Genomic DNA, 27,835 nt, shown 5'->3' with positions numbered 1-27,835 from the left:
CCAAGATGCAATGTGCTGTTAAGTAAAACCAAAGAATAATGCTGACACTCTCGCGCTGTAGGCAGTTTGTGATTCAGCTAAGTTTGAGGTTTTCTGCATGCAAGCGCAGACATACATATATATATGAGTGCATACCAACACTGTCCCTTAAACCTGCTGTACATTTAGTGTCATACACACTCACACTCACCCCTGTTATTGCAATCCCAGCATTTTGGTCACAGTGGAAGTTGTGTGATGTGGTAGGTATTCACGAGTGTGTGTGCAGTGGAAAGAGAATGCAAACAGCATTCAGAGGGTGAAAAGTGAGTCCCCTGTGTAGAGCGTTGCACTACCGCTCGGGCCCTATGACCTGTGAAGGGAATATGCCTGTATGTGTGAGGAGATGTGCATGTGCCTGAGCGTGGATGAGGTGAAAGGGGCCGTGAGGGGGCAGGTACTTATTTTAAAACACGCCTGTTTGTCTTGGTCAAGTCCCACAGTGACAGCAGCACCACCGGTGATTTGTCTTGCACCCAGCCATCAGGAGAGACTGGAGAGCCGAGCTCACACACCCCCTCTCTAGGGGCCCCGGGGCCTCTGGGGCCGGTCTCTTGCACAGGAAGTCCAGTCAACACAGGACTGACTGGAGCCGTGCTTTTCCAATTTAAACCCTTTCTTTTCTGCTACACAGCTCTCATTCTCGCTCTGTCTCAGTGTCTTTTTCGCCTTGTCCCTTTGCCCCCCAAAAACCGCAGGAGTACTGCAAAGGCTGCCAGGAAAAAGAAGGGCCACGCCTCTTTCACTGTCTCCCCCTCTCTGTCAGCTGTACCTGAATAAATATGGACTGAGCTGAGCTCCTATATTAAAGACAGCTGCCTCAATACTGGAGTGGAGTAAAGCCTGCATGCTCAGGCAACAGGGGCCTTTCAAAAGTGCCCATTCAGCTTCTATCTCAATGTCTACCTCCTCTTCATGCACACAAATATAACCAAATGCTCCTCCCCTGATGTGCATAGGTGCATGTGATTTGCCAGAGGATAGGACCCCTGCTCTGTGAGGTTATAGGGCTGTCGATCTCATCGAGATACCCAGAACCATGCGTGAGCGGTGAGAATTATGAGGCAGCTATGAATTCAACATCACTGCCTGTAATCCAAATGTCCTGCCATGGCTCCTTGCTTTTATGTTGAACAGTAAAAACCTCTAATAAACAAAATCAAAGTAGAAGTAAATACTGCGCTTGGGACGCAAACTAAAACATATGATGTTTACGTGGACATGGCTGTGATATGTATCCCAGCACACAGCAGCCAGGGAATGAAGCGGTAGCTGTTTTAACTCCTGTCTGCTGATGGACATTACCCGAATGGAAGCACTACATCAAAATGCACAGCACCATTGAAGTCACGCATGCATTATAATTCAAATATATCTTGTTTTTCGTACATGTGCTCAGTAAACACGACCTTAAAGTTTTATTTAGTTCCAATTTTGTTTGTGTGTGTGTGTGTGTGTGTGTGTGTAGATGAGCATCTGGGTTTGAGTTTGTTCCCTACAAGAAAAAAGCTCTAACTGCGTAGGCGATGAAAGACTTACTGGGATCTTGGACAAGGACAAATCATATGTGGGGAAAAAAATAGGGGAAAGAGAAATTGGCTTCAGAGCGTTGAAAAATTTGACTTAAACCTCAAGTGCTGACAATGAAAGCTAGCCAGAACAGTTGTTTGTGTTGGCATAGGTCGCCCTGAAATTAGCCCATCTCTTTCTGACAGAAGTTGCTCAATGCGCTTCACAAAATGCCAGTGTGTGTATAATATTATAAAGTTCTGCCTCCTCCCCCACTCCGCATTGCTTTCTATAATTGGTGGAAAAAGTGAGGTTTTTTTGTTGGGAGCGCTTGTCAAGCATCAGTCTCTTGTCGGCAGGGTGAAGGAGAGCAGCTGAATGAGCAGAGTGTTTAGTCTGGAGATGGTCTCCTGGGGATACACTTCTGTGCACGAGGAAGTAGTCCTCAGAGCACTTTCTCTCCCTAGAACAGACTTGTGACTGGCAGATGGGTTAAATAGCGATGGATAGTTTTCTATCTCCTTCATTCATAAACACAGAGGACAACCAATTGTATTCATCCCCTGGAAACTCCCCCCCCCCCCAAGTCTTCTTTAAAGTGACTCGATCTTTTTATGTACATACACATGGACACACAGAAGTACATAAATCACTTGTGCACACACAAACATGGGCTGGCTATGTTTAACGTGTACTTAAAGGTAGCCTGCTCACTGTTCTGGTTGAGAGCCAAGGGTTAATGGGTCTCTGAGTGATGCTCTCCTTCTGACTGTGTTCTCTCGCTTTCCAAGCATCCCTCGGCGTCTGCGTGTTTATGCTAATGGTGTGTGTGTCTGTTTGTTTGTTTGTTTGTGTGTTGGCTTATACTGCATGTTAAGTGCTTTGGAGGAAGGGAGATATCCAGAATAGTCGTTGGTGCTATCACAGCCTTCACTTCCTGGCAGCGGGCTTTGTTAGCCTCTCCCTGCCTGGTTGGCCTGACTCCAGGTCTGAGCTCTCCATCTTTCCAGCTCTGGCCTAGCTGTCCAAAAGCACTGCCAGTGACCCTGGATTTGGCTCATAGACTCAGCAGGACCACTAAACATGGTCCATAGAGTACTCATGAATCCATTTCTGCCATCACTAAATTGGTGTATATGAGGTTTAAATTGCATACAAATCATTCTTTCCTTCCCCCGCGTTCCCCTCTGACTCTGTGATGAAAGTGGAAGTCAACCATGATATTCTTCTTTTTCACTCAATAGAGAACAGCAACTCCAGAGGAATTTCTAGAGACGGCCTTGAGTAGTTTTTTCCATGCATCCCAGGTTCTCTGATCCCTGCGGGGCGCATATCCATCTGACGGGCCTGGAAGGGCCGGGGGTGGGGGGGGGGGGGGGGGGCAGAGGTCACTGACCACGGGGGAGCTGAGGTGCAGCACCGGGATGTCAGAGTGCCCAGACTGACGGGAGCAGAGTGATGGCACCTTGGAGAGACGGGACTCCTATTCTTGGCCTCAAGTAGTCCTCCACTCTCACACTCTGTCTCGCACAAACATAGCTTTGATGCTAAGTTATGAGCTGAAGAACGAGGCGCCGGTTAGCATGACCTCAGATGAACTCACTCAAGAGCAGCATGCTTTGATCTACTTTTACTACTATTAGATAATGTCTCAAGGCACATATTCTGCTCTGAATCAACCAATTAAAATATTCAATGAAATTGCCAAATAGGGCCTTTTTATAGGAAACGTTTTTGTTTGGCTTTTGTATAACAATAGAACATTTCCTGAAACATTTTGAGGTTTCTCCCAAAACCAAGACCTGAAGCTGAACTTGGTTTTCCAGATATTTGATATCTTCTTTTTTTCCACTGTACACTGTTCCATGTCACTGTATGTCTTAGTAGATCCAGCATTGCCAGAAGCTATAGGATTCAACGCAGTGCTTCTATGGCCATTTAAGTCCTTCCATAGCAGCTGAACATCTCTCAGATTTATTATTTGCATAACCAAAAGCGAGTGCAGGCACAATAAAAGTGTGGAGGTTTAAGCTCAGCTATTTGACTTGCAAACCTGTCTGTGTCAACACAATGCCCCCATCTTCCACCTTGCCTTTATACTGAGCTTCTTGTACAGTAGGCGCTCGTCTGTCTTAGTTTCTAACTAGATCAGAAACAGAGTGGAGCGTGGCCACGGTCCGACTCTCCACCAGCCCCCACCCAGGCCATTATCCCGTCTGCCTCAGTAAACAGACCATTAACAGACAGAGCTGGTGGAGGCCAGATCACTATTGTTTCCCATCCCATAGATCTGTGCAAATATTGATCCTCTCTTGAAGTACGAGTCAAAATAAGCATGCGCTGTAGTCGACTGGAGGCTTTTTACTCGTGTGTGAGTCATTCCTGACCCAGAGAGCGGGCGGAAACAGAGGGAGTATTACAAAATGTCAGAGCGGGAGAAACATTTGTCTTGTGTGTATTCTGGTCATCTGTAAGAGGTCTGCTTTTAGTGTTATTGTTTTCCCTCTGCGGGCTGTGTGCCAGACAGACAAGCAGTCTCCTCCCAGGACGAACGCAGGCCAGGCCAAACCAGGCCAATGCCAGCGAAGGAGACACCAGCGAACAGGGAACTCTGACTATAACAGCGCCTCTTGCCTGCAGGTTTATTTGTGTCACAGCCCAGATGCGACAGGGTCAACACCCAGCAGAGGGTGAGGTGATGTCTCCTGACTATTTTAACACACACTGATCTGTGTAGAGGTTTTGCAAAGCGGCCGCACACTTTCTAGAGTTGCATGCTATGATTCTGAGCATGATGGGGCTCATAACTCTCTGCACACACCCTCGAGTTGTATGTGGTGTTTCCACACATACACCAACAGACCTGAACTTTGCCTCTCTCTTTCTTTTTCACCCCCGGGGCAAAGGGCCTAGTAATGTACAGGGGGATTAGCTGGCTCATTTTCCCTCTTAAGAGCTGAAGAAAGAAAACAAACTCCCGTCATGTGGGGGTTTTGACTGTGGGGACTTGCCACGCACAGTGGTAGGATTTACTTCTCCACTATGACGTATGAGTTATCACCCTCCCCCTGCTGCTGTAGCTTTCCCTACCTTTTTGTTTACTCTTTTCCCATCTTTCTTCCTAATTGAAATACTCTTTGCCTCGCCACGGTGCTTGAGGTGGTTCAGTAACTGATACCTGTGGAGGCGACTCGCCCCCCCTCGGGAAAACTCTATTCTTCCTCTCTGTATCGCTGCTATATTCCCAGGATGTTACATCTAACTGTCATGGCTCCTTTGCTGTGCATGTATGGGTGTGCCTTGTGCTAGCAGCCATTCACTGCACAGCATATGTCCTTCCATTGTTTACGGCCCCATTTGGTTAACGATGACACTGATGTCATGTCATTATCCTCCCTCTCCAGTCTGCTTTGCCTCCCTCCTCCTTCCTCTAAACTCTCCAGGGGGCAAAGTTATCAAGTGGCAGCTCAGGAGACGAAAGAAAGATGCTCTCTGTATCAAGTGGCCAGCGGGATGTGTGATGCCTCTCCAAGCCCCATGGCTGCTGCGGTTAGGTGCAGTCAGTCGGCCTCTACTGCCCCCATCAGGCCACACAGAGGAGGTGCAGGCCGACACACATGAGAGCCCTGGATGAGTAGTGACAGGTGACGCTGGGACCAGGAAGTGGAATTTGGGCACAATAGGCCTTTCTCGTGGGCACCTCCACAATGCTGTCTTTCATAGACACAAAACAAGTGTACCTCTTAGTCTTTATCACTGATACAACGAGCTGACATCTTACAGATTGTCAGTCCCCTAAATGAGTGTGTATTCCTATAAGTGTTAAAGTCAAGTGTCACCCAAAGCTTCTGTTAACACTCTAAACATGTTCTCCTCTTAACTAAGTGTTAGCTACACCCATGTCCCGCTCCTCCTTGCTTTCTGGATGCAGAGTCTGTCGGTGGTAATGATAAGAATCACGATAATGGATAAGGGGTCTGTAGGCTCGTGAGGATATGATGTAACCGCACCGAGCTCCCCTCAGACGCACTCACAACTTGAGATAATCTGGTGGACAGTGGGTAGGCTGATGGCTGAGGATCTGTCTCACACACTCGCACGTCCCAGAGGAAGCTGCACTCAATGGAAAGGAGTGTGACCTCTGACCTGTGGTGATGAAAGACCGCTGTTGACAGATATAGTATACCTGTGAGAGTCCTCTGTGTTTGGCTTGTCTGCAGGGGGTTTTGTTTCTGGACTGCAGCCTGGACCAATTCACACGTCCCGTGCTGGTAAAATTCTGCTCCGTCGGTTTCACCATCAGTATCGATACAAACAGCTTTGCCCTTACAAAAACATGTATTCACACACTTGGAATTGTGTAGACACACATGGGGGGGGCATAAGCACACATCGCACATCCACACAATGTGCTCAGTGTGCTGTGTCTCTCACAGGGGTACATTTTCTCTCAGGGCAGAGTGTAGGAAGGAGGGGCAGCAGTGCTGTGAGTGTAACCGGATCTGCCTTAGGAATGCAGGGGGTGTTTTTGGAGGACTGGAGTGGAGTTTGGGGGGTAAAGGGGGGCTGACTTAAGGGGTAGGATGGGTGATTAGGGGGTGACAGCTGAGTGCTGACCCCTCTATAATGACAAATCATCTGGCAGGTGTGTGGCTCTGCCTCCCCCCCCCCCCTTCAGCCCCCATCATTTCCAGGCCAGGAATCCTCAACCGCTGCTGGAGCTGGAGCAGAGCGTTAAAGGAAGACTTCCGGACATTCACGCTGCCATCCAGCAGCCTCATGACTGGCCTCACAGAAGCATGGGGCAGCTCTGCTCAGATATAGCCTGCCCTGTGCTTGTCAGCTGCCCTCGTTTGTGCACTCAACACTACAGTCTAAGCTCCTTCGCTTTAATAAACATAGCTAATGAGACTTCAGTCCTTGGAGCGCTCTCAGGTAGGTTTGGATTTATTGATGTATCTTTCCAGTGTTGATTGAACTGAATCCAGAGTTCATCTCAACAACTGCCTGGAAGTCAGCTTACACTGTGTGGGTCATGAATCATGCTGACGACAAGCTGAATTAAAACAGCCTCTCATCTTATGTGAAGTCAAACAAATGCTGACCCTGGATCAGTAAGGGTTGCAAGAGTGGACAGGTGCCAAGCTTAGGCCCAGTCTCGGGTCAGGGTTTTGAAGGAAAACGTGAGAGCAGCATGGAGCTTATAAATTCAACTCATTCAGATAGCAATGTTTCTGTTGAAGCAGCCAGTTTAGCATCTTTGAGCTAAGTCTTTAAGTATGAAAGCAGCCAAACCACATCCAGTTATTCTACAGTTAGCGTTGTTTAGGACTGATTCAGATTGCTCCATTGTCCCGTGCGCCTGCTCTGTGGTTTGTATGTTGATTAAGTGTCTGCTTGCTGCAATAGACTTGTAGAATTACAGGCCTCTTTTCTTTTCCATCCAGCCTGCGCTTCCACAGCTCTTCTTAATCCAATTCCAGCCAACACATGGAGTCTAGACAAGAGGCCCAACAAAGCCTGCACCTCCCTCTGATATCGGCCGTTTTCCCTCCTGAGTCCCAACCTCACAGCTATTTCCCTGAAGAGCCCAAACACCCGCCGTTCCGCAGCAGCATCGTCGATCCAAACACAGAGGAGCCACACATTCTCAGCTGGAAATCACGCAGAACCCCGCTGGAACATTTCGCCACTTATCTTTTCACTTTGAATTAGGGATGCGGCTGCGCTGCGTTTTCCAGGCAGCCGGAGTGGGGAATACTTCTGGGGTCCAGTCAGGAAAATCTCTAACCGTTATTAGCATTAGCAGGAGACATTGCGCAGGTATTCAGAGCTCTAGACACAAGTGGAAAAATACTGCTGTCTCTGAAAAATGTTGATCCACATGCCTTTTTTTTTTTAAAAGACAGCGTTAACAACAGATGGTATGAGTAGAAGTTGAAGAATATTGCAAGTACTTTATCATCTATTATGCGTTTGGGAATATCTAAATTTGAGATTTATGCTGAGATGTTCATGTGAGAAAAAAATCTGGCAAAACATATATCACTCCTTTTGGGTGTGTATACTCATGGAAAACCCCTGTCATATTCCCTTGTGGCAACTGCAGTCTGACACGCACACTGTCATACTGTGTCATTCAGTTGTTCATCACCTGCACTCGTCTTTTCCCACTCCCCCCCCCCCAAGCGACATAATGGGCCAGTCCAAAGTGACCCATATTTACCCAATAATACGAGGCTTTGAAAAGACCCATATCGAGTTGCAGCTAATGCTCTGGTGGGGCCCGGAGAGTGAAAGATGTTACCGGCCGACACGGCTTGGGTTTCAGGGCCCTGCGAACAAAAGGCAGTCCAGTCCTTTGAGAGAAAGGGAGAGAGGGGGGGGGGGGGGGGGTTACAGGGTGGGAGGGTGTGGAGACGGGGAGTGCACACTGAAACAGTAGCGTCAGAGGGTCTCGAAGCATTTCAGGGGGGTTTCATGTGAGTTGCGTCTCGTTTTATGATTGAAGGCAGTGTCAAGTGACTTCGTGTTTCAGCAGACTAGTGTGCTCCAAATGTAAACGCAGTTCATGCTGTTGCACGTCTAGTGTGTTGTCAGTCCACTCTTAATGTTTCAGCATTGTCAAGTACAGTCATGTGAAAGGAGTCAAGTTTATCTTTCCGCTTCCTCTACAGCCGGTCCTGTGCTTGTACATGTACGCGGCCGGCCCTTACAGGAAGATGCGGATATGACCGCTGAGTTAATGGAGCAGAACTGAACTAACCTCGGGTGTTAGGGGTGAGCAGAGGGCAGACAGGGTTGGTTTAAGAGAAGAGGGTTTGTGATGATGATACCCAAAGGTGATTTCACCTCATATCCTCCCTCCTTTCCACTTCCCACTCCCCTCCACCCCTCCCCCTCCTCCTCCTCTCCTCCTCCTCCCCCCTCTCCTTCATGTTCTCTTTTTTGCTCCCTCTCTCTGGCTCCTTAGGGGCAGGCAGGTATAAAGTTACACAGAGCTCTCAGCTTTCTTGGAAGGAATGACCACATGAGTAGCTTGGGGATTAGATTAGCAGGAAGAGCAGACTTAGCCGGGCTGTAAATAGCCCACTTTTTTCACCATTAAAAAGGCCCAGTACAATATAATCAATAGATAGCACTCATCTGATGCAGGAAGCCATATGAGAAGACCTCCCTCAAGTGCTCTGAAGGACAGGCTACAGCAGCTTGGGCCTAATGAAGTTATTATTAATCACTGGGCCTCCTGTTTTGAACTTGTGTGTCGTTTCTCTAGTGGGTGATGAGTGCCCTGATTGACATCTCGTGCTGCTCTTCCTCTCACTTTCACTGTCTGTTGTAAGACAAGACAAGGTCATCCTTCTGATACTCGCAAATGTTCGACTTTATGTCACAGTCATGCCAGTGAATATGTTTAACTTTTATTTTCAGTGAAGGCTTTATTGTGTAGCAAAGCACCTCGTAGAATCATAAAACACCAAAGCAAAATATGATCTATTCAGCATGTAGTCTCCCTGACACCTTTTTTTTCTCCCTGTCCCATCTCTCATTTACACACACCCACACACATATGCCTCAACCCTCTCCATCTCTCTCTGCCTCCCCACAGGTGTTGGGTTACTCTGTAAAGCAGCTTGAATGGGCACAGAAATCACAGAGGGCTGTCTGTGCTCTTGATTCTCGTTTTACTTTGAAGTTTCTCCGGCTCACAGGAACAGGGGCCACAAAGCCAGACTCGTGTGAGGGCTTTAGTCCTTTCTGCCAGGACTCTGATTTCTGCAGGGTGGTGTGGGGGGGGGGGGGGTCGGGTGGTCGGCAGTATTGACAGGCAAGGCTACGTGTTGTCTCCGTTGTTAGAGGACTTTGCCGTTTTAGCTTTGTAGTCAAGATGCTGGAGAACAGAACATGTGTGCGGGTTTCTCTGCCAATGCCCACTTTTTGACGGCACAACAGTAGAGGAAGGATTAGAGTGGGTAGGGGGGACACAGGTCAACCCCACCTTATACTAACACAGCGAAGAAGTAGAGGGGCTTCTATCAATGTGAGGACTAAATTAACAGCTCAACTGTTTTTCTGTCTGTGCACGAATGTGAAAATAAACAGTGACTTTTGGCTTTGCTTAAGAACCTGAAAAGGGGCTTTGGCAGGATACATCTGTAAGCACTTAAAAAATAAAAGACACCCATAATACTTTAATAGAGCAATGTTGGAGAGGCTTTTAGGCACAAGGTGTTCCAGTGTTTGTGTATGGGTACGTCTGTCTTCGTTGATCTCATCAAAAGGGCCAAAGGGTCGCGGAAAGCCAGAGAAAATAACTTCAAGTGTGGATTTAATGAAGAAAAACCGTATGCTCGGGTTACACTCACAGGAACTACTTTTTGAAAACTGCTCTCAGGCTGCCAGTCAGTCACATTATTTACAAAATACCTCACTGCTGTTACTGACCAGAGCTCTGTGTGTGTTCTCAGGTATCTGAACCACGTGCGGGCTGCCATGCCTCAGGACACAGCTGGAGGATACACCTCAGCTTTGGCCTGTCACCGAGCTGTTCAGGACGCTTTCAGTGGGATGTTCGTCTTCAAACGCTGAGAACATCCAGAGCCCGGAGATAGATGTGACCAAAAGGACAATAAAAAGGACAATAAAAGCCACTCGCTGCCACCCTAAAGAGGCCAGCGCTGCTGAGCTGAATGCTGCTCTGACTGATTTTTGTTAAGGGTGTACATGACCTTTTTTTATATTTTGTTTTAATCTTTTATTTACATAAATCAGTCGTCAATGAAAAGCTGTCAATTTTTTGTGAATTTTATTTAAAGGTGAAACAACTCCTGACGTATGGTCAAGCTTTGAATAATAATAGCTCTAATACATTAAAGTAGAAACAAAATGTATTGAAGTACAGATTGGACATGATTTCCTGAGACAACATGCAACATAATCTGTTATTAAAGCATCAGTTAAACTCCGATTTAAAACAAAAAACAAAGAAAAGTAACATGTCTCAACTAAAAAGTAGTTTTGTATTCCTAATATTGGCAGGTCGATCATCACGTTGAATCCGTGGCTTCTTCACACTTCTGTCTCTTTGGAGCAGGTTCTTCTGAAGGATCTGTGGATAAACAAAATCAGTTTATACAGTTCCACATAATATTCTTTGACCCATATGCAGCACACATAAGATACATACATGCTCTTTAATGAGAGCTGCAAATAAAGATGAATTTCATCATTGATTTATTGTAAATCAGAACCAGAAACAGGTTTCAATTTTGAGTTGAAAAAAGGAAATTGCTCACATTTGACAAGTTGGAAACAAATCTTCCGGCATTTTTGCTAGAAAAATGTGTCAAACCATAAACCGATTATCAAATGAGTTGCCATTTGATGTTGTTTATTGAGTAACTGACATTGTTTCAGCTTTTCTTTGGGAGTATTTATATCAAATATGATATACAAATTAAGCAAACAGACAATCCAATGGAAAATCTTATTGGCTTTTTATGGAGCGAACCAGGGCAAACAAATACGTCGTCCTTGCATCTCTCCATCACCACTTGGAGAACTGGGGATGCACATTGTTCTCTCTCATTCTATGTTTATATGTTTAAATAGTATTCTTGTTCATGTTGAAATTGAATGTTTTTTCCCCTGAAGTGATCATCAATTTGTCATTACGTCCTCACCGTTGAATGAATTAACTCACCTGTCTTTTCTTGATCACCGCTGAAGAGGACTTCTTTAGGGATGGTGAAACTCAAACAGAGCATATCTTTGTTGGGTGCTACATTACGCACAAAATGCACAGAACACTTGTCCTTCAGGGGGAACCCGAGGCTACAGGAGGCCCTCTTCACCACATCCGTATCAGGGTTGTCTTCTTTAGAGAAGCCGTAGCAATGCACTGTGGGAAGGTTCTCGTCACAGGAAAGCTCCTGGGGCAACAGACCTCTGAAAGCATCCAGGAAGTCCAGAGCCAGGGCAGGCAGGTTCATCACTATGTGAACCTTGGCCTTTCCCTTCAGCAGCACAGGCAGCTCCTGCTTCACGGGCCCCTGGATGAAGGCTCTGCCGTCCAGGTTAAAGGTGCGGACTTTCTTCTCCACCTTGTTGAGCTTGCAGTTGTGCTGCAGCCACTTGTGGGATTCTGGGTTCAGATCGTTGGCCAAAACATTGGCTCCAGAGCGGGCAGCCGGGACGGCGAAAGGTCCGACGCCGGCGAACACATCGAACACAGTGTCCCCGCGTTTCACGAGCTGCACCACGCGCTGGTGCTCTGTGCTCAGCCGGGGATTCCAGTAGACAAGTGAAAAATCAAACTCGTATGTCACCCCGTTTTCTTTTATCTGCAGCAGAGACAACGATTTATCAATTGTCAGTCAATGGTCTCATATCAGAGCATTATTGTTCAAATTGATAGTATTTTTCTTATTTACAAATACACCATTAACGTGGAATATGCACATTTATGATTTAACCTACTTTGGCAACCATGTTCTCCTCCCCAGCCATCACCTCCATCTTGAAGTAGCGGTAAGTGGTGTCGATCATGTTTGTTTTATTGACCACACAGGTAACACCAGGGTTTTTGTCGATGATGACTTGACCTACAATGGAAGCAGACACAAAGTTAGAAATAAATCATTAAAATGTGCCACTAACTTTAAATCTCCCAAATTCTTTGACACCATCATCAAAACACTGAATATTGTTTTAAATAATTAGTTTCATCACATTATTACATTTCTAGAGACTTGTGCATCTTTGACAATGCACAAAAGACCTTATTCTCTTGCAACACCTTCCTCTCACCTATAAGGTTCTTGTATGGGAGCTGGTGGTCCCGCAGGTTAAAGTGTGCAATGTGTCCCACCCGGCTGAACCCAGAGGGGACGTCCTGACCCGGGGGGAGCACTGCCTCCAGCACCTCATCACTCTTCAGGTTGTGGTAGGTGAGCTGCAGCTCATAGTGCCGCAGCTCCTGAACCACACTGAAAGACCTCAGAGCCTCGGCTTCACCTTCACTGAAGGAGCTTGGCGAGGAGATTCTGTGGGGGTCCAACAGGACTAAACGAAAGTCACTACTCCCTTCTTCATCTTGCACTACTCTGGGCACCCCTGGGCGCTGGATGGTTGCCTTTTTCAGGCTCTTAACTACTTTGTTTAAGACCCCATTGGGCACCCGTAGAGCCGGGACAGTGATGGTCTGTGTAAAGGCCTCTTTGTTGAGAGAGGTCATACCCCGGACCTCTTGAGGGGGCTTGTAAAGCTTAGTCTCCATGGTGGGTTTCAAATAAAAATCAGAACAAACGGAGACTGCAGACCAGAGGCTACGAAGCACAGCAGATTTGAGGTTTCTTTCAGATTGAACATAGGAAAAGACTCTGGATAGAGACCTAAAATGACATAAAACGTGGCGGTTAGACAGCAGGAAAGTTATAAAACACAAAATAAGAGTGAATTGTGTGGTTGGTTTAACAAAACAGAGCCGCTTCGGCTAAAATACTCGGTAATTATGCTTTTATTTTCAAGAAATGTAACATTGAGAGCTCACCTCAACATCCTCCGCTCTCAGGCATGCTTGGATTGCGTCATCACTGGTCGACCAGTGCCGGCTGGTGATTGGTCAAACTAACGGAGAGTCGCACTCTGATTGGGCGGTCTCTTTCCTGACGTAACAAATGCGACGGAAAAGAGGCAGCTGACGTACTTTATAAACAACAACATTCAGCAGCTGGGAAGTTGATAGGAAGAAGTTTTATCGTGAATAAGAAGTCTTGCAGTTTGTGCCCTGAGTTTCTGAGAGAAGAAAATGAGCATCAATAAAGATTCAGCTCCAGACTTATATCAGGAATGCGTCACCAGCGATAGAGACGAAGGAGACGAAGGAGACGAAACGACACCTTTAATAACAAATGTGAGTAAGAAAACACTATGGGTTAAAAAAACAGTGAGCACGTGAACTTTATAAAACGAGTAAATGATCAGTACAGGAAGTTCTCTGTGTATGTTTATGACTACATCACGCGCCTGTTCTGTACATTTCTCAGTTTCCACTTTCTGCTTCTGTCAGCAAATACAGTGAAAGTCCACCCTAAAACACAAACTGCTCCATGGTGTTTCATTCATTGTTTTCCACTGAGGAAATATCTAACTTGTGCAAATAATAACTATTTAATATTTAATATAAAGAGGATTTCATCAATTTAGACACAATACAGTGTGTTTAAGTGTATTTTGCACTATACACAAACTGAGAACACATTTAAGAAATGGTTAGGAGCAGTACTCAAATTGTAAAAAGAAATCAGGGGGGATGGTGGATTTTATCATATGGGGACATAACTTTAGCTGATAACCCGCAGAGGGTGGGAGACCAACCAGCATAAAGATAATTATTATACTCCTAAAACAACATGCATGTTATGGATGTTCAGATACTCCTGACATTGCTCTTGACCAAGGCACCTCAGAATTAGAGTCGGTCCCCGGGCTGCCATGGCACCACTAACATTTAGGGTCAAATGCAGAGGACAATTAGTGCAAAATCTTTTTTTCACTTTAATTTAAAGGGGGGAGGGGATAAAAAAATGTGGTTATAATGGAAGTCTATGGTACAAATCTTGTAGGTTAACAGTCCCTCATGTATTATTCAGATGGATCAGCTGATGATACTAATAATAAAGTCAAATTTGTTTTTAGAATATTGAATTATAGTGTATTTTTTTTTAAAAGCAGATACTGGTATACGATCAAAACTGGTATCTAAAGGGTTAATTTTGTATCGTGATTAATTAAATAATTATGTAAATGTAACACTTCATGAAAAAATTGAGGAAAGAAATTAGAACAAAATTGATCCGTCATCATTTTCTTGCAGTTCAAATACAAATCTTTTATGTTAACATTCCCAATGTTACAACAGGTAACAGGGCATTAAGTGCAAATTGAAATTGTTTACAAAATATGAAAATATATTAAAAGATTATACAGATAATACAAAATAGGACCAATTGTGTCAATGGCTGCCTACTCCACTCTCCCCCATCTCATAGAAGTTTCCAAAGATTTTCATAATCATGCTTTTTGGTCTCAATTTTTCTGGCTCTTGCTTTCGGATAGTTAGCTAAGCAATGGCTTTGAAGCCAAGTCTTGACATATACATCTGGTCTGAACTTGTTCAGTGGAGGGCCAACACACTTGATGAAAAGCAAGGCTGACATGCTTTTTACCTCTAGGGAGCTTCTAGTTGTGGTTAACATGTTCATCTGACTAAACCCACGTTCACACTCAGCTGTGGAGATGACCAGAGTGTTCACTGCTTGAAGCAGGGGTTTCAGCTCTTCTGGTGCTGGTGGTATCATTTCATCAACAGTTTGGAGTCTTACCAGCTAGCTAACACGAGAGAAAAACGTAGCTAAACTCCAAACTAAGTTGTTATTCCACCTTTGGTGACTAAAGTAATGAGTAATGACTAAGATTACTGACTCTTGACTTACCTGAAATGTTATTTTTAGTCTTTTTAAAGTCCCTCAGATTGCATTGTCCTCCTGGTCGCTTGGCCATTGTGATGACCGCTACCTGCGCTAGTGCTGCTATGCAGCTTCTGGCATCAATCAAACGGGCACATCACGGCACTCGCATAGCATAGCGTCAGTGACTTGGTAAAAATGTCATTGCATGTGTGCGTGCTCCCTCGCCCACAGTATTTTACTCAATATGCGCAAAATTAATGTTGAAATAGCAGTAATACCAGTGCCACGTTCATTGATAAAATAACATAAGGGATGGAAAGGGGGGATGGCAGTTTTAGAAGGGGGATGATTTTGACCATTTTTATTTCAGGGGGGATGCCATCCCCCCTCATCCCCCCTCAACTCGAGTACTGGTTAGGAGGACAGGTTAGAAATAAAAAATGTTCTAAAAATATACACCAACTGTTAATTATCAATAGTCATACTTTAAAAAAGGGATAAAAAGATAAGCAAAGAGCTTGCATCATGCATCAAACTTTCAAGATTAGGGAATTGCACGAAATTAAAAGAAATGTACAATTTACCCAGGAGTTTATGAATACAAGTTCAAATACATAAATCAAAAAAGTGTTATACATCTCTGCTAGTTACTGTCCTTTTCAGATGTGTTTTTAATAACGATAATGTAGATGTGTATTATAGTGATGGACACTCATGATTAGTACCATAGGGCTTTTAAAACAATTATTTAATATGTTTACTTGGCTCTGGTGGGAGATTTCCAAAGTCCTTGTGATAAGTCTCTTCATAATTTAGATTTAACTTAAACTTTAACTAGTTTTTCCTAAAACAGTTGCGTTTAAAGAAATGATGTATGAAGACCAGCCTTAAAATGCACACTTTTAAGTTTCCTGCATTATAGTTCAACTACTATTCAGGGTGTAAAGGAATTCTAAATTCCCCCAAATCAATCCAGATAACATAGCACAGGTGATCTGTGGTACATGCTAATCAATACAGGTATTGATCATCACTGACTGTTTTTGCATTTGGTCCATTAACACTACTCGGCTCATTGATTAAGTAGCTCAAAGAAGATTCAAATCCATCTCTGTGATGTTGAACAAAGGATTTAATGGTTCAGATTTACAAAGCAATGTTTGGTTTAAAAGTATAGGAACAAGTAATGAGTCATCTGACCTATTATAAGATGCTAACACTAATCAATCGGTGTGGTTTATTTACTGTTTTCATGTGGCCAGAAACCATGCTCAAAAGTGAGAGTAGAAACACCGTGAACTTAATCTAATGACACATTGCAAAGTTAATTGCCCCTCTCATGATAACACATGTTTACAATTACTTTACCATGTATAAACCCTGTCACTATTTTGAAACCAAGCTCAATAAATACATTGTAAAAGGAACTAGGTGAGATAAGAACGGTCTTTACATTAATTTGTTAATTTCATATCACAATACCTTACCAGTGCATATTTATTTAAAAACTCAAATATCCTAAGTATCTGTGTCATTGAAAGTACCATCTTATCTTATCTCTTATCTTATTTGATTTGGTGCATTAATTGTTATCATTGCGACCCTGCATTTTTATCAGGTGTCATAGCTTACTTCCTGTCTTTCGGTACTGTAACCCAGGGTGGATCTGATCAGCAGCTCGCAGGTCAATCCCCGCTTGTTGTGACACTGACACCAGAGTTGCCACTCGTTCTTTCCAGGATATCCCCTATTAGAGAGGTCAAGCAGTTTGGGCAGCTCCCCTTATCCTGAGCTCAGGCAGCTGTCCCACTGCTAGCTGCTCAAATCCCACCACATCCATTCCCATTTCCATTCCCTGATCCTACATGCCTCTGCAGTGTTGTTTCATGACGTCCATCATCAGGGCCAGCCAGTTGTTCTGAAATCTGTCAGGAGCAATTCTCTTAAAGCTCCTAGAAAAATAATACGATTTATTTGGCTCCATGCTTTGTCTTCACATGAATTGTTTTAACTCTTTATAGTTTTTTCACATGTTATCTCCTCTGTGTGCAGGGATCGGTGCAGCCCAAAGCCAAAGGAGCCTCTTTCGCCTCCTCTGTGTTCAACCTGATGAATGCCATCATGGGCAGTGGCATTCTGGGTCTATCTTATGCCATGGCTAGCACTGGAATAGTTGGTTTTTCGTAAGACTGCTTTTATTACACCTTTTACCACAGTGTTGTTTAAATATCTTTTAGAACAAATCGGACCTAAATACAGCTACATGTGCACTCATTTGTACTGAATGTATCTTTCCTTTCCAGTCTCCTGTTAGTACTAGTGTCCAGCCTGGCAGCGTACTCTATACATCTCCTTCTAAAGCTGTGTGACCAAACAGGTGAGAAACTAACAATGGATACACTATGTAACTTTAGATTGTCATTTCCTCGTAGGTTTATCCAGGGGGGTTATCCAGATTTCTTTAACCACACCCTGAACTATTTCCCCTACATACCTCATTATCACAATGCTATTCAGGGAAATAGCTGATGTGTTGGCATCTCTTTGTCTCTTTATTTACCTCCTTGTTGTAAGTTAATCAGGTGGTATGTCAAATATGTTTAAAAGGGTCAAATGGGACATGATGAGATAATAGATGGGATGTTATCAATTATCACACAGATACTGTGAGAGTTTCCTGAGGGGGGGCACTATATCCTGATTGTTTTATCATCTTCTACATTGGCCTTATCTAATGTCTGATAAATTGACATAAAGTTGTTTGGGTCTAAAGTCGACAAGTTTGAAAATGCATAACATTCTGGGGGTATTGGGTCAGGCAGAAGTGACTTTCGGCTTATCACGATAACTACCATTATTGGTTGATATATTTTCTCAAAAATAATTGTGATAAGCAACATTAGTGTAATTTAAACAACATTTTCAGACACTGATGTATTAACAGTATGATAGCATAACAAATGCAAGTACCCCCTTTCAAACAGCAGTGAACTTCAACATTTTAAGAATATTCAGACATTGGAATTAGATGTAAAAAAAACTAAATATTAAAATACCGGAAAAATATAAAACTATAAACATAATTGACTCTCTTGTTCTGTTTACAATTTTTTTTATGATTGTAGGGAAAACCGTGCTGTTTTATTTAGCATTATGTTAGCTTAAATATCGATGGCATTCATAAGTAAACAAACACGCATTTAAGCACAACAGGAAATATGTTAAGCAAAAATTACCTAGGTCATGTCCATATTGTATATTGCATGATAAGACAATTTTGTCATCATCGGGCAAGGCCTATAAGTTCAAAAGCCACTACTAGCATTAGCATAACACACCTGTCGGCAGTTGATTTGCATTGTGGGTAATGTAGGCATCAGGTTTTGAAAAGTAGGAAGAATGCCTGGACTGTGTTTTCTCTCTGGTTGTGCTACATTAATGTTGATACTTTCTACTTTAAACTGTCCATCATATATTTGGCAATGTTGTAGAAATTCAATGCTGGATGATGTGTACTCTCTTAGGTAGTTGAGTAGTCCTGATTGTTTATGATTTGACTCTCATAGGTATCAATTCATATGAAGGTCTTGGAGAGAAAGCCTTGCAAAAACCAGGAAAAGTAAGTGTTGGTTTGAGTTTTTTTTCCTGTCAAAGAAAATGTATTCACTTAAATATTCAACATGACCAGAAGACATGTTCACATTAACCACCTTTTCAAATGTCTTTTCAGATTCTGGTTGGAATTTCCATTATAATACAAAATATTGGAGGTAAGTCAGCTCCTGTTTAATTTTTTTTGACATGTTGGAAATAAACCGATGTTGTGGTTTTTGAGAAGCAGAGTGTTGAAGAGCTGCACACTGCTCTAGTGTCAGACTGTGGCCGGTGCATTTTGGAGGCAGATAGTGCCTCCTACTGACGATCAGAGGCATCTGAGCTCAGGCTCACTCCCTCCTTCCTGTGAGGCTATTATCCGGACTCCCTGATAACCTTTGGCCCTCTAGCCGCTGTCCTCTCGGCCCCTCCCCTGGGCCTGAAACCTGACTTCTCGTCTAATTGATCACTGATGGTAAACCCACCCAGTGTTGAGTAACCTAATGGGACCCCTCCCTTTTATTTCCCCCACCCCTCCCACACTTCTTTTCTCTCTCCTACTGCCATCTCCGCCCGTCCCTCAGCCACAAACTGCTCCTCTCAGACGGTGGGAGCTGAGGTGATCGCTCCTCCGCACTCATTAGAGCACGGCTGAGTGGGTTATTGCCGTGCCCTCTGGTATGTTTGTGGTTTTCCCAGCATGGGGCAGTGTGTGTGAGAGTGTGAGAGCCAGCACTCCAGCATGCATCTGTCTACACCCCCGGCCCCTTTTATAAGAGTGCAATTAGCCTCACTCTGAGTAAACATTCATCTGTACTGCCAAAGGCTGAGGGGCCAATTGACCTTAATTACTGACCAGCCCTGGGCTCTCACAGCCTGCCTGTCCCCTCGCTCTTAATGAAATGAAAGTGGCTCTGTCTTAACGTTGAACACACTCTCCCACTGTTTGCTGGCCACACACACACAATGTTTACATCAATTCTTCTTGACTTGTTACTTATTATAAGACTGTGTTTTCTTACCACATGGCCAATAACAACCTTTTTCCTTCACTCAAGGGCCCTTTTTGTTTAGAGCTGTAAGTATTAAGTGTTGTTGTGCTTACAGTAACCTTCTTCCTGAAATTAAACCATTGCATCATGCTTGCTGTGTGATCCCCGTCAGTGTGCCTTTATGAGCTTGTGTGGTTAAAATATTTTATTTTTATTTTTGCGGTTCGTATAAACTGAGCCTTTTTTGGGGGGGAACGTTTTTGGCTAAAACACTAAAGCAACTGCTGCCTCAGAATAACTTTATTGACAGATTTGAGTGCTCATAAATGCCATTAGTTATTCACATAGTGCGGGTCCTTGTCTCTGTGTGGGCTGGAGGGTTATTGGAGGAATTTTCTTTTATAAACAAATACAGGATCTTAGGGATTATGGTCTAGGCTTATTTAACGGCGAGTGCAAGACCTGCCTCGGGCCCAGCTAACTCTGGCTCTGCCTGGCTGCACACATTTAAATCCCTCAACATTATCTGCCTTTATGACTGACCACACACTGCACCTGAGTCCTGTTTCAGCCAGAAACCTTCTGCCCACCTTGTGCAGTCTCCATCTCCCCTTTCCCTTTCTTCCTCCTGGTGTTTCTGGGGGCTGGTATGACCCTGAGGAAGTGACCCTGATCCCCTCTGTGATTGGCCGTCCTTGGGAAGGATGTTGGAGCCAGTCGGAGGCTGATAATATCCTGTTTCCTAGTGAGGTGGAGCAGTGGGAGAAATACCTGGATTAGCGTCAGAGATCATTATTGTTAGCATTCCTCCCCCCTCCTCGCACTTCTCCATCCTGGCTGCTGCTCCACTCTCCAGCCCTTGGAAGACCTGCGTAGCGTCTGCTCCTCCGCACCCAGGGCTTTGCTGGTGATCCCCTTGAGCTGCTTGCCCCACCCATCTGCATTAACTCAGAGCCGCAGTACCCCCTCCACCCTGACTTCCATTTCCTTTTGCTGGAAACACATACGACCCTCACACAGAAATGTAGAATTGCTTTTGGCAACATGCAGTCTTTTGATATGATTGTGCTTTTTCTGTGTTTAACTTATATTCAAATAATACCTTTCCTGAACCCTTTTCCCTCTCTTCACTCAGCCATGTCATCGTATTTGTTCATCCTGAAGTCGGAGCTTCCTGCAGCCATCGACAGCCTCCTGAGTCCAGACAGAACAGTGTGGGTACCATCAGATATATGAGCTCCATCCGGGCCAATAAGGACATTTGGTTCAAAATGTGTCACAGCTGCGGCTCAGACCAAGTCATTCTTTTAGATTAACAGTGCTGAGATAAAGAATGAGTCATACTGTTCCCATGATGTTGTAGATTACACCTTTGGCCTTCAAATAACTCAAACTTGACATTTCTGCACCACAAAGCTACACAAACTGGTATTAGTCGGGCAATGAGAAATGTATGACTGATGCGGTAGAAGACAAACCACAGTACTAATACTTTGTCTGAGAGTGACTCCTGCTCGTTGCTGTACAGCATAAAGCGAGCCCAGAGGAAATGTATTTATGATGGAGAGCCATACATCACCCATCATGAGCAGCCTGCGTCTTTCATTGGCCTACGTGGACTCACAGGCGAGTCCCAGGCCAAGAATGTAACTTCTATCACTTTATTATTGGCCACACTGGTTTAAGCGAGAGTTGTAACTGCTCACAGCCCAATCCGTCAACATCTGAATCTTCCACGCACAGCTGCTTTGTATTAGTGCTCTCCTTTCACCCCCAAATCTCTCGCACATGTTCCCCGGAATCAGACTGATACAAGGGGATATCAGTTTTGCCATTCTAATTACAGCTCACTGCCGAGGGAAACAAAACATTTCTGTTAATGAGTGGCTTTTGGATGTTAACAAGACACACACTCGGCTTCATCAGAGCCTAAATGAACAAGTTGTTTTTTATTTTAATGTGTTTTTTTTTTTTCTGGCTCATTCATCATAATACAGCAGAGCAAAGTCACAGTGGTGCTAAATCTTTTTTAGAGTTTTTGCTAGTGGACCGTGTGTCCTGTTTGAGTTTCTCTCTGCGTGTTTCAGTTCGATAACGAGGCCAACGACGTGCACAGCTGTGGATTTGGGTTTGTGCTGCGTTGGCCAGATTTACGCTGATCCTCGACACTATGTGGAGATTGACTTATTGGCAGTCATACTCCCACCTTAACTGAGAGCTATCGTGCATCTTGTCATAGCGTGAAATGTTCCACATTTCATGGGTCTTCTAGGTAACCTGCGCCTTTACAGTAAGCCCCCCGAGCCTCCTGAGAATGGATCCTAGTGGTGTATGGGATTTTTATACATCCCCGTGTGTGCATAATGTTCTGTAAAAAGTGCAGGAGGGGGTTAGCTAAGCTGCGGTCGAGTGGTTCAGCTAAACTTAGGCTGGAGTAGAAGTGATTGGACAAGAGAGCGTCGGGGTCGGATCAGAGGTCTCCCTGACATCCAGTTACAGGGCAGGACTGGCCTAGACGCAGAGACAAATCCATCAGCGCCTATGGTAGCGCCACAGCTGTGAAACTGCCAAACGGGGGTCAGTGGGTGTTGATGTGGTCGGAGCAGGTGCTGCTGACTGTGAGAGCCCATAAAGAGTGGTGGAGCCAGTCCCCTGTGACCCCGCGCTGCATTGCAACATACAGCAGCGGCAGGCAGCACCCTTCTCCACCCGACCCCGACCCCAGCGGAGCCGGCATGCCTTCCACATGTGTCACCTCCAACACTTTCCCCCCCCCCCTCCCCCTCCTACTTCTCCTCCTTCAGCTCCCCAATTCCCGAGCAAAACCGCCAAGGCTATCCCTCAGCAAAGGAAAATATTATTCCCCCTCTCTGAAAAACCCGGCAAGTGAAATGCGGTCTCATCTGACGGAGCGACACAAAGTTTGCATGTGTATTACATAATTGTTATGGTTTGCGAGGACTAAAGCCCTTAATTCATACCACATGATGAATCTGTCGCTCTGTATTTGAGCACGAAATGGAGACAAATTTACAGAGTTGGTGCATTTAAAAGCCCTGAAGATTGATCTTTGTAGCCCGTCACATTGGGGGTTCTAGTAGATCATGATGGGAAATGTGCCTCGATTCAGCCTTTAATAATTAATGTCCTCTTTTCTTTTTTTCAGACATGCCTGGTATGAGAATGGCAGATTGCTTCTGATCATAGTCACACTGTGTGTTGTTGTACCTCTGGCAATGCTGCCTAAAATTGGTAAGTGTGTTAATCAAGTGGATTTGCTGACCTTGAGTGAATTGTTGTTCCTTACCTGAGCTTTCTCTCACCCTCACAGGCTTCCTGGGATGCACCAGCAGCCTCGCCTTTTTCTTTATGCTGTATTTTGTAGTTGTGGTGAGTTTACATGTACCCAGTATTCAGTATTGGTCATATACTGGCCAAAATAATTAGATTGTATATCAAGGAGGAAAAAAGTGTTTTGAAAAAGTGTTTTAAAAAAGAAAAGAAAGAAGCAGCAGTAGATGGTAGAATATTTGTTTCATAGTTGAAGTATGCGTTTTTAGATGGCTGGATTAAGCAAAGTGCATCCTTACAAATATATGTTTCCTTTGTTGACATGTTGTCTCGTCGCCTCTACAGGTTGTGGTCAAGAAATGGTCCATCCCCTGTCCTCTGCCTCACAATATGACGATACCTTCAGATGCATTCCAGGTAGCAACAACCCCAGTTTCCTTGTATTTATGTCCACGTGCACACAGACACACATACATAAGATACCGTAGGCCTGAGGCGTGCAGTCTGGCCGACGGTCACGGCCACAGGATTAGGAGGAGGGACTGGGTTTACTGATTATGTTGGCTCTGGCTGATGAGGACCAGAGAGCTCTGTGTGGTGAATGGTGCCAGTCCTGAGGGGAAGGAAGTCCGGGTGACCTTGCATCAGTCTGGAAATGACCTGTGGCCTCTTGAAATTATACAAACCAAAGTATGGCTTCAGACTGGCATGGTTGTTTTCCCTTTTATACCTCTAAAGCCGGGCAATGAAATCTAGATGTGTTTCTCCCATTTGCAGCAGCACTGCAGAATTCATCTCAGAAATAACACGCTCGCTCTTCTCTCCTTGTTTCTGCAGATATCAAATTCCTCTGACTCAGATTGTACACCCAAACTCTTTATCATCTCCAGTAAGGTACGTGTATGAAAGCAGACTTTTTCTCTCTTCCTGTGAGGGGGCAGAGGGAAGTTGTTGAAAGTAGATCTGCTGCACTTCTTGGACTCTGGTGACAGGTCGCACTCTTTTCTATAGGTTGGGTTGTATATGTAAGGAACTCCGGTGCACTATGCAGCTGCCACTCATATTTATTTGACATGTAATGTACTTGCAGAAATACAAAAAGCACATGTTTGGTACAGATGTTTAAACATAACTGGACAATGTTTTGTGAGAAGATCTTAAAAAGCAGTGGTGGAATGCACCAATCTAATTGAATCAAGTATTGTTCTTTAGTAGAAAATGTAGCTACTATAGAAGGGTTTTGTTTTAATTTAATACTTCTACTCCTCAACATCTCAGAGATAATACAGATTACAACCTTTCATACCCTTCCTGTCTCTTGTGATTTTAATAAATGAATAGTTCAAATGTTCCCACTTAAGCTATCAAGCTTTTTCTAAACCTCTCTGATCAGCTTGGAAGTGCGTCTTCACAAAGCTGAGAAGGTGCTTTTTTTTCTGTGCTCATGAAAAGTTGACCTTGTCACACTCATGCAGCCCAGACGGTAATTACTGCTACACAAACCATACATTGACCCCCTGCCCCCCCGCTCCTGTGCAGCAGTGTAAGCTGATAATTTGTTAATGACCGCTGTGCTCTGATGTGTGTTGCAGAGCGGCTTCGCCATCCCCACCATGGCCTTTTCCTTCATGTGCCACACCACTGTGCTTCCAATCTACTGCGAACTGGAGCGGTCAGCACTGCAGCCTTTACTCTTTTTATATCAAATATGTTCACCATCCGCGTAAACACTAAATGTTCTCATTGAATATGTTTGTGTGTGTTTCAGACCTAGTAAGGCCAGGATGCAGAACATTACAAATGTCAGTATTAGCCTCACCTTCACCATTTACCTCATTTCTGCGCTCTTTGGATACCTCAGCTTCTACGGTAAGCATGCACACTTTACTGCAACTACTACTACTACTACTACTAATTACTTCTCAACATATGTATTTTTACTACACATTTACACACATTCAATATTAAACTACACACAAGTTTGTTGTATCTGAATATTTTCTTGCAGTCTTTTTTTCTCAGTTAAACATAGCCTTTCTTTTAAGACCGATTAATCAGAATCAGGTTTTTACACAGAGCTATAGCAGCAAGGCCACCATCTTTTTACTTTTGTATAAATTATTCCTTTTCATTTCCATTGGTTTTTCATACAAAATTAATTGATCTGTCCTTTGGGAGAAAATAAGGTGAGAGTTACATTAGTCTATAAAGTTAAAATATTAGTTGTATAACTGGTTTTATTCTATAATTTCAGAAGTTCATTTTTGATTTCTCTTTTCATAGCATCCAAGTTATTTTCCTCCCAGTTTCATTGCTTCTTTTCAAGCGCTTTCATGTCTGCACCCTCACTCTGTCCTTGTCTCCGGCTCACAGCTCATGTGGCCTCTGAGCTGTTGCTCGGTTACGACGCGTTTATGCCTCGGGACATCATGGTGATCGTGGTTCGCCTGGCCATCCTGCTCTCTGTGCTGCTGACTGTACCCCTGATTCACTTTCCTGTGAGTACAGCAACCTCATTATATTCTTTAAACAAACGAAACATTTCCTCATTTATTCTTTTTGGTTCTTTACTCAATTCTATGAAATCATCTGAAAACAGGAAATAGTTAAAGTTGCTGCACTTTTTCACAAGCCTCTGATGTCAAATGTTTTATTTGATTATTTATTCGTTTCAGGAGTCCTTTATTTGTATGTTCATAGTTCTAGTTATTTAGGTAATTATTCAACTTTTTAAACTGATGATTGAGCAATAGAGGTATATTTATTCATATTTGTTATATAATTGTGTTGTGTGAGTGTATGTATTTATAATGCTGAATTTCATATTTATTGGGTGTCTGTACATTTGCTGATTTGCTGCTTCCAATTGATACAAAAAGATCTAACGCTTTAACTCTCTCTTGCCAGACATTTGGTCAGCTTGTTAATACAATACATCTTCTCTGCGTATGTTTGGTTGGATTCATCTTTGTTTGTGTACAGGCCCGCAAGGCTGTGGTGTTGATGCTGTTTGGAAATCGGCCCTTCTCCTGGCTGATCCACATCATTACAACTCTCACCATCCTGAGTGTGTCGCTGCTGTTCGCCCTCTTTGTGCCTGACATCAGCAATGTGTTTGGAGTAGTGGGTATGTATCATTTAAAAATAATTTCTCTTTATTCTGGTCTTTATAAATCCTATGATTATTCATCTTGTTATTTTACAGACAATCATTTTGCTTGACCTTTAAACATTCAGATCTGTTTTCAACTGCAGCAGACATTAAAGCAGCCAAGCTCTCAGCCAAGATGTCAATATTCCACAATTATTGATCGTGTTGGCTAAATTCACAGTATCTGCTTATACATAATTAATGGTGCAGTCCTGCTCAAACAGTTTATGATGCTGCTATTGTCAGACATATACAGTGTGTTGTCTTTGCATTTAAAGTAACTATCCTGCTTCTTTCTCCAGGATCGACAACTTCCACCTGCCTGTTGTTTGTTTACCCCGGCATTTTCTACCTCAAGATCCACCCAGGACCCCTCAGATCCGTTGACTCCATTGGGGTAAATAATCACAGATATAATCTATATAAAGATGTACTGTATATTAAATACTCATATATGTAAGCAACAAAAACAGTTTCAGCCCATTTTCCTTACATTTGTATTATTCAATTATTTTGAACATATCCTTTTTGTTAATGATGTTAACTATGTTGTTTATGCTCTTTGTGTCTCTAGGCTGTACTTCTGGTGGTCTCTGGTTTCATTATGGGGATCATCAGCTTCTCCGTCATTGTCAACGCATGGATAAATGACTCCTAACCGCGTCGGGCCCCCTTTACCCAAATTAAGCGAAGCAAAGAAAGGAGAATGCGTGCCAAAGATAGTGAGTAGTGGATAAAGGAAGGGAACGGACAGATGCTGATCAGCATTACCTCAGGCAGATTATTTATACGTTAAAGTTGGCTCGTCAAACATAGACCAAACTCTGCACATATAAGCCCGAACAAATAAAGGATTTGAAATGTTATACATAATTTTTAACACGTTTTTTGACATGCTTGCTTTTAGATTATACGCCAATTCAGGGCTAATCTAAATTTTTTGTAATCAGCCTAGAACAAAAGATAGGCGTTTATTGTGTACTTCTTTTTCACTTTTTCTTTCTAAGAGCCTGTTATTCTCGGGGGTGATTACGCACCTAATGTAAACCAATCTGCTACTACTTTTAAAACGCTGTTGACCAAGTCGTAGCCTTAATGAATGTCCCTTTTTCAAGTTTTGTTTATGGAACATATTCACAGTTTTTTTTGTACATACACAATCACAAATGTTCATTCCAAAATGTATTTAAATGCTTTTTTCCACACTTAATTCCACCTTTTTGAACTTGTTTTATATCATGTAATTGTGTTTGATTTTCCAAGCCTCAGGTATGATTATTTCTGCTGCTACTTTTATACTTTACCTTTTTCTAATGTATATGACAAAGAAAACTGTAAATTCAAATGTACTGTATGAGGTTATTATGCACATTTGAAAAATATAACTCTCTTCAGGTTACTGGCATTCAATAAAAAGGAAATTGTTTATGAACTGACATGTGCGTTCGCTCATTTAACCACAAACCTGTCTTTATTAGTGTTTATTAGTGGGAAGCTCATCAGTCCAACATGTCACGTCCATGGCTGTGTTTGACTGGCAGGCTCAGTGTGGAGACTGAGACCGGCTCCTCAGCGCTGTGGGTTCAGCCTGCAGTTAATCAAAGCCACATGCTCGGTACGTTTCTAATCATGATGCTGTTTAGATTGTCTTCATGCTACCTCTGGAACCTACAGCCATCCGACTGCTGCTTTTAATCTGAGGAATTAGGGCCCCGCCGGCCCTGCACAAAGCAGTGGCTGCCCGCCCTTCACGCCCCCTTAAAGAGGTTCCGCAGTCCAGGAAATAT

At 43.6% G+C, this 27,835-nt stretch overlaps 3 protein-coding genes across 3 annotated transcripts in view; 2 read left to right on the top strand and 1 right to left on the bottom strand.

The window, feature by feature from the left end:
- The window catches only part of mnat1 (MNAT1 component of CDK activating kinase), a 32,904-nt gene extending 22,571 nt beyond the window's left edge, over positions 1-10,333 (top strand). The window contains exon 8 of the mRNA XM_034137606.1: positions 10,017-10,333. Coding sequence (XP_033993497.1) covers positions 10,017-10,137 — 121 coding nt within the window. The 3' untranslated portion in view covers positions 10,138-10,333. The remainder of the gene's footprint in view (positions 1-10,016) is intronic.
- Positions 10,334-10,339: 6 nt separating this feature from the next.
- On the bottom strand, positions 10,340-13,177 carry trmt5 (tRNA methyltransferase 5). The gene is made up of 5 exons (XM_034137494.1): positions 13,100-13,177; positions 12,358-12,941; positions 12,028-12,152; positions 11,252-11,891; positions 10,340-10,657 (listed from the first exon to the last, which is right to left on the bottom strand). Exons 1-5 carry the CDS (start codon positions 13,105-13,107, stop codon positions 10,596-10,598), a joined length of 1,419 nt encoding a protein of 472 aa, XP_033993385.1. The 5' UTR covers positions 13,108-13,177; the 3' UTR covers positions 10,340-10,595.
- Positions 13,178-13,235: 58 nt separating this feature from the next.
- On the top strand, positions 13,236-27,484 carry slc38a6 (solute carrier family 38 member 6). Its single transcript, XM_034125732.1, has 16 exons — positions 13,236-13,462; positions 17,073-17,203; positions 17,324-17,397; positions 18,587-18,639; positions 18,751-18,790; positions 20,742-20,820; positions 22,773-22,858; positions 22,938-22,996; positions 23,243-23,314; positions 23,735-23,791; positions 24,490-24,569; positions 24,666-24,766; positions 25,271-25,395; positions 25,880-26,024; positions 26,351-26,445; positions 26,623-27,484. The coding sequence occupies exons 1-16, from the start codon at positions 13,358-13,360 to the stop codon at positions 26,704-26,706; spliced, it is 1,386 nt and encodes a 461-aa protein (XP_033981623.1). The 5' UTR covers positions 13,236-13,357; the 3' UTR covers positions 26,707-27,484.
- The last annotated feature ends 351 nt before the right edge of the window (positions 27,485-27,835 follow it).

Source organism: Trematomus bernacchii, unplaced genomic scaffold, assembly GCF_902827165.1.
Source record: "Trematomus bernacchii unplaced genomic scaffold, fTreBer1.1, whole genome shotgun sequence".
Taxonomy (NCBI): Eukaryota; Metazoa; Chordata; class Actinopteri; order Perciformes; family Nototheniidae; genus Trematomus; species Trematomus bernacchii.
Note: the sequence above shows the minus strand (reverse complement) of the source record. Positions and strands in the feature narration are given on the sequence as shown.

Bases quoted from the DNA above. Each gene is read 5' to 3' on its own strand.
- trmt5 (XM_034137494.1), bottom strand. The intron at 12,153-12,357 runs GTGAGAGGAAGG...CTTCCATTGTAG, and splicing joins CCCATACAAGAACCTTATAG to GTCAAGTCATCATCGACAAA. The intron at 11,892-12,027 runs GTAGGTTAAATC...TCTCTGCTGCAG, and splicing joins AGGAGAACATGGTTGCCAAA to ATAAAAGAAAACGGGGTGAC.
- slc38a6 (XM_034125732.1), top strand. From the start codon at position 13,358: ATGAGCATCAATAAAGATTCAGCTCCAGACTTATATCAGGAATGCGTC. The intron at 24,767-25,270 runs GTAAGCATGCAC...TCCGGCTCACAG, and splicing joins TGGATACCTCAGCTTCTACG to CTCATGTGGCCTCTGAGCTG. The intron at 25,396-25,879 runs GTGAGTACAGCA...GTTTGTGTACAG, and splicing joins TACCCCTGATTCACTTTCCT to GCCCGCAAGGCTGTGGTGTT.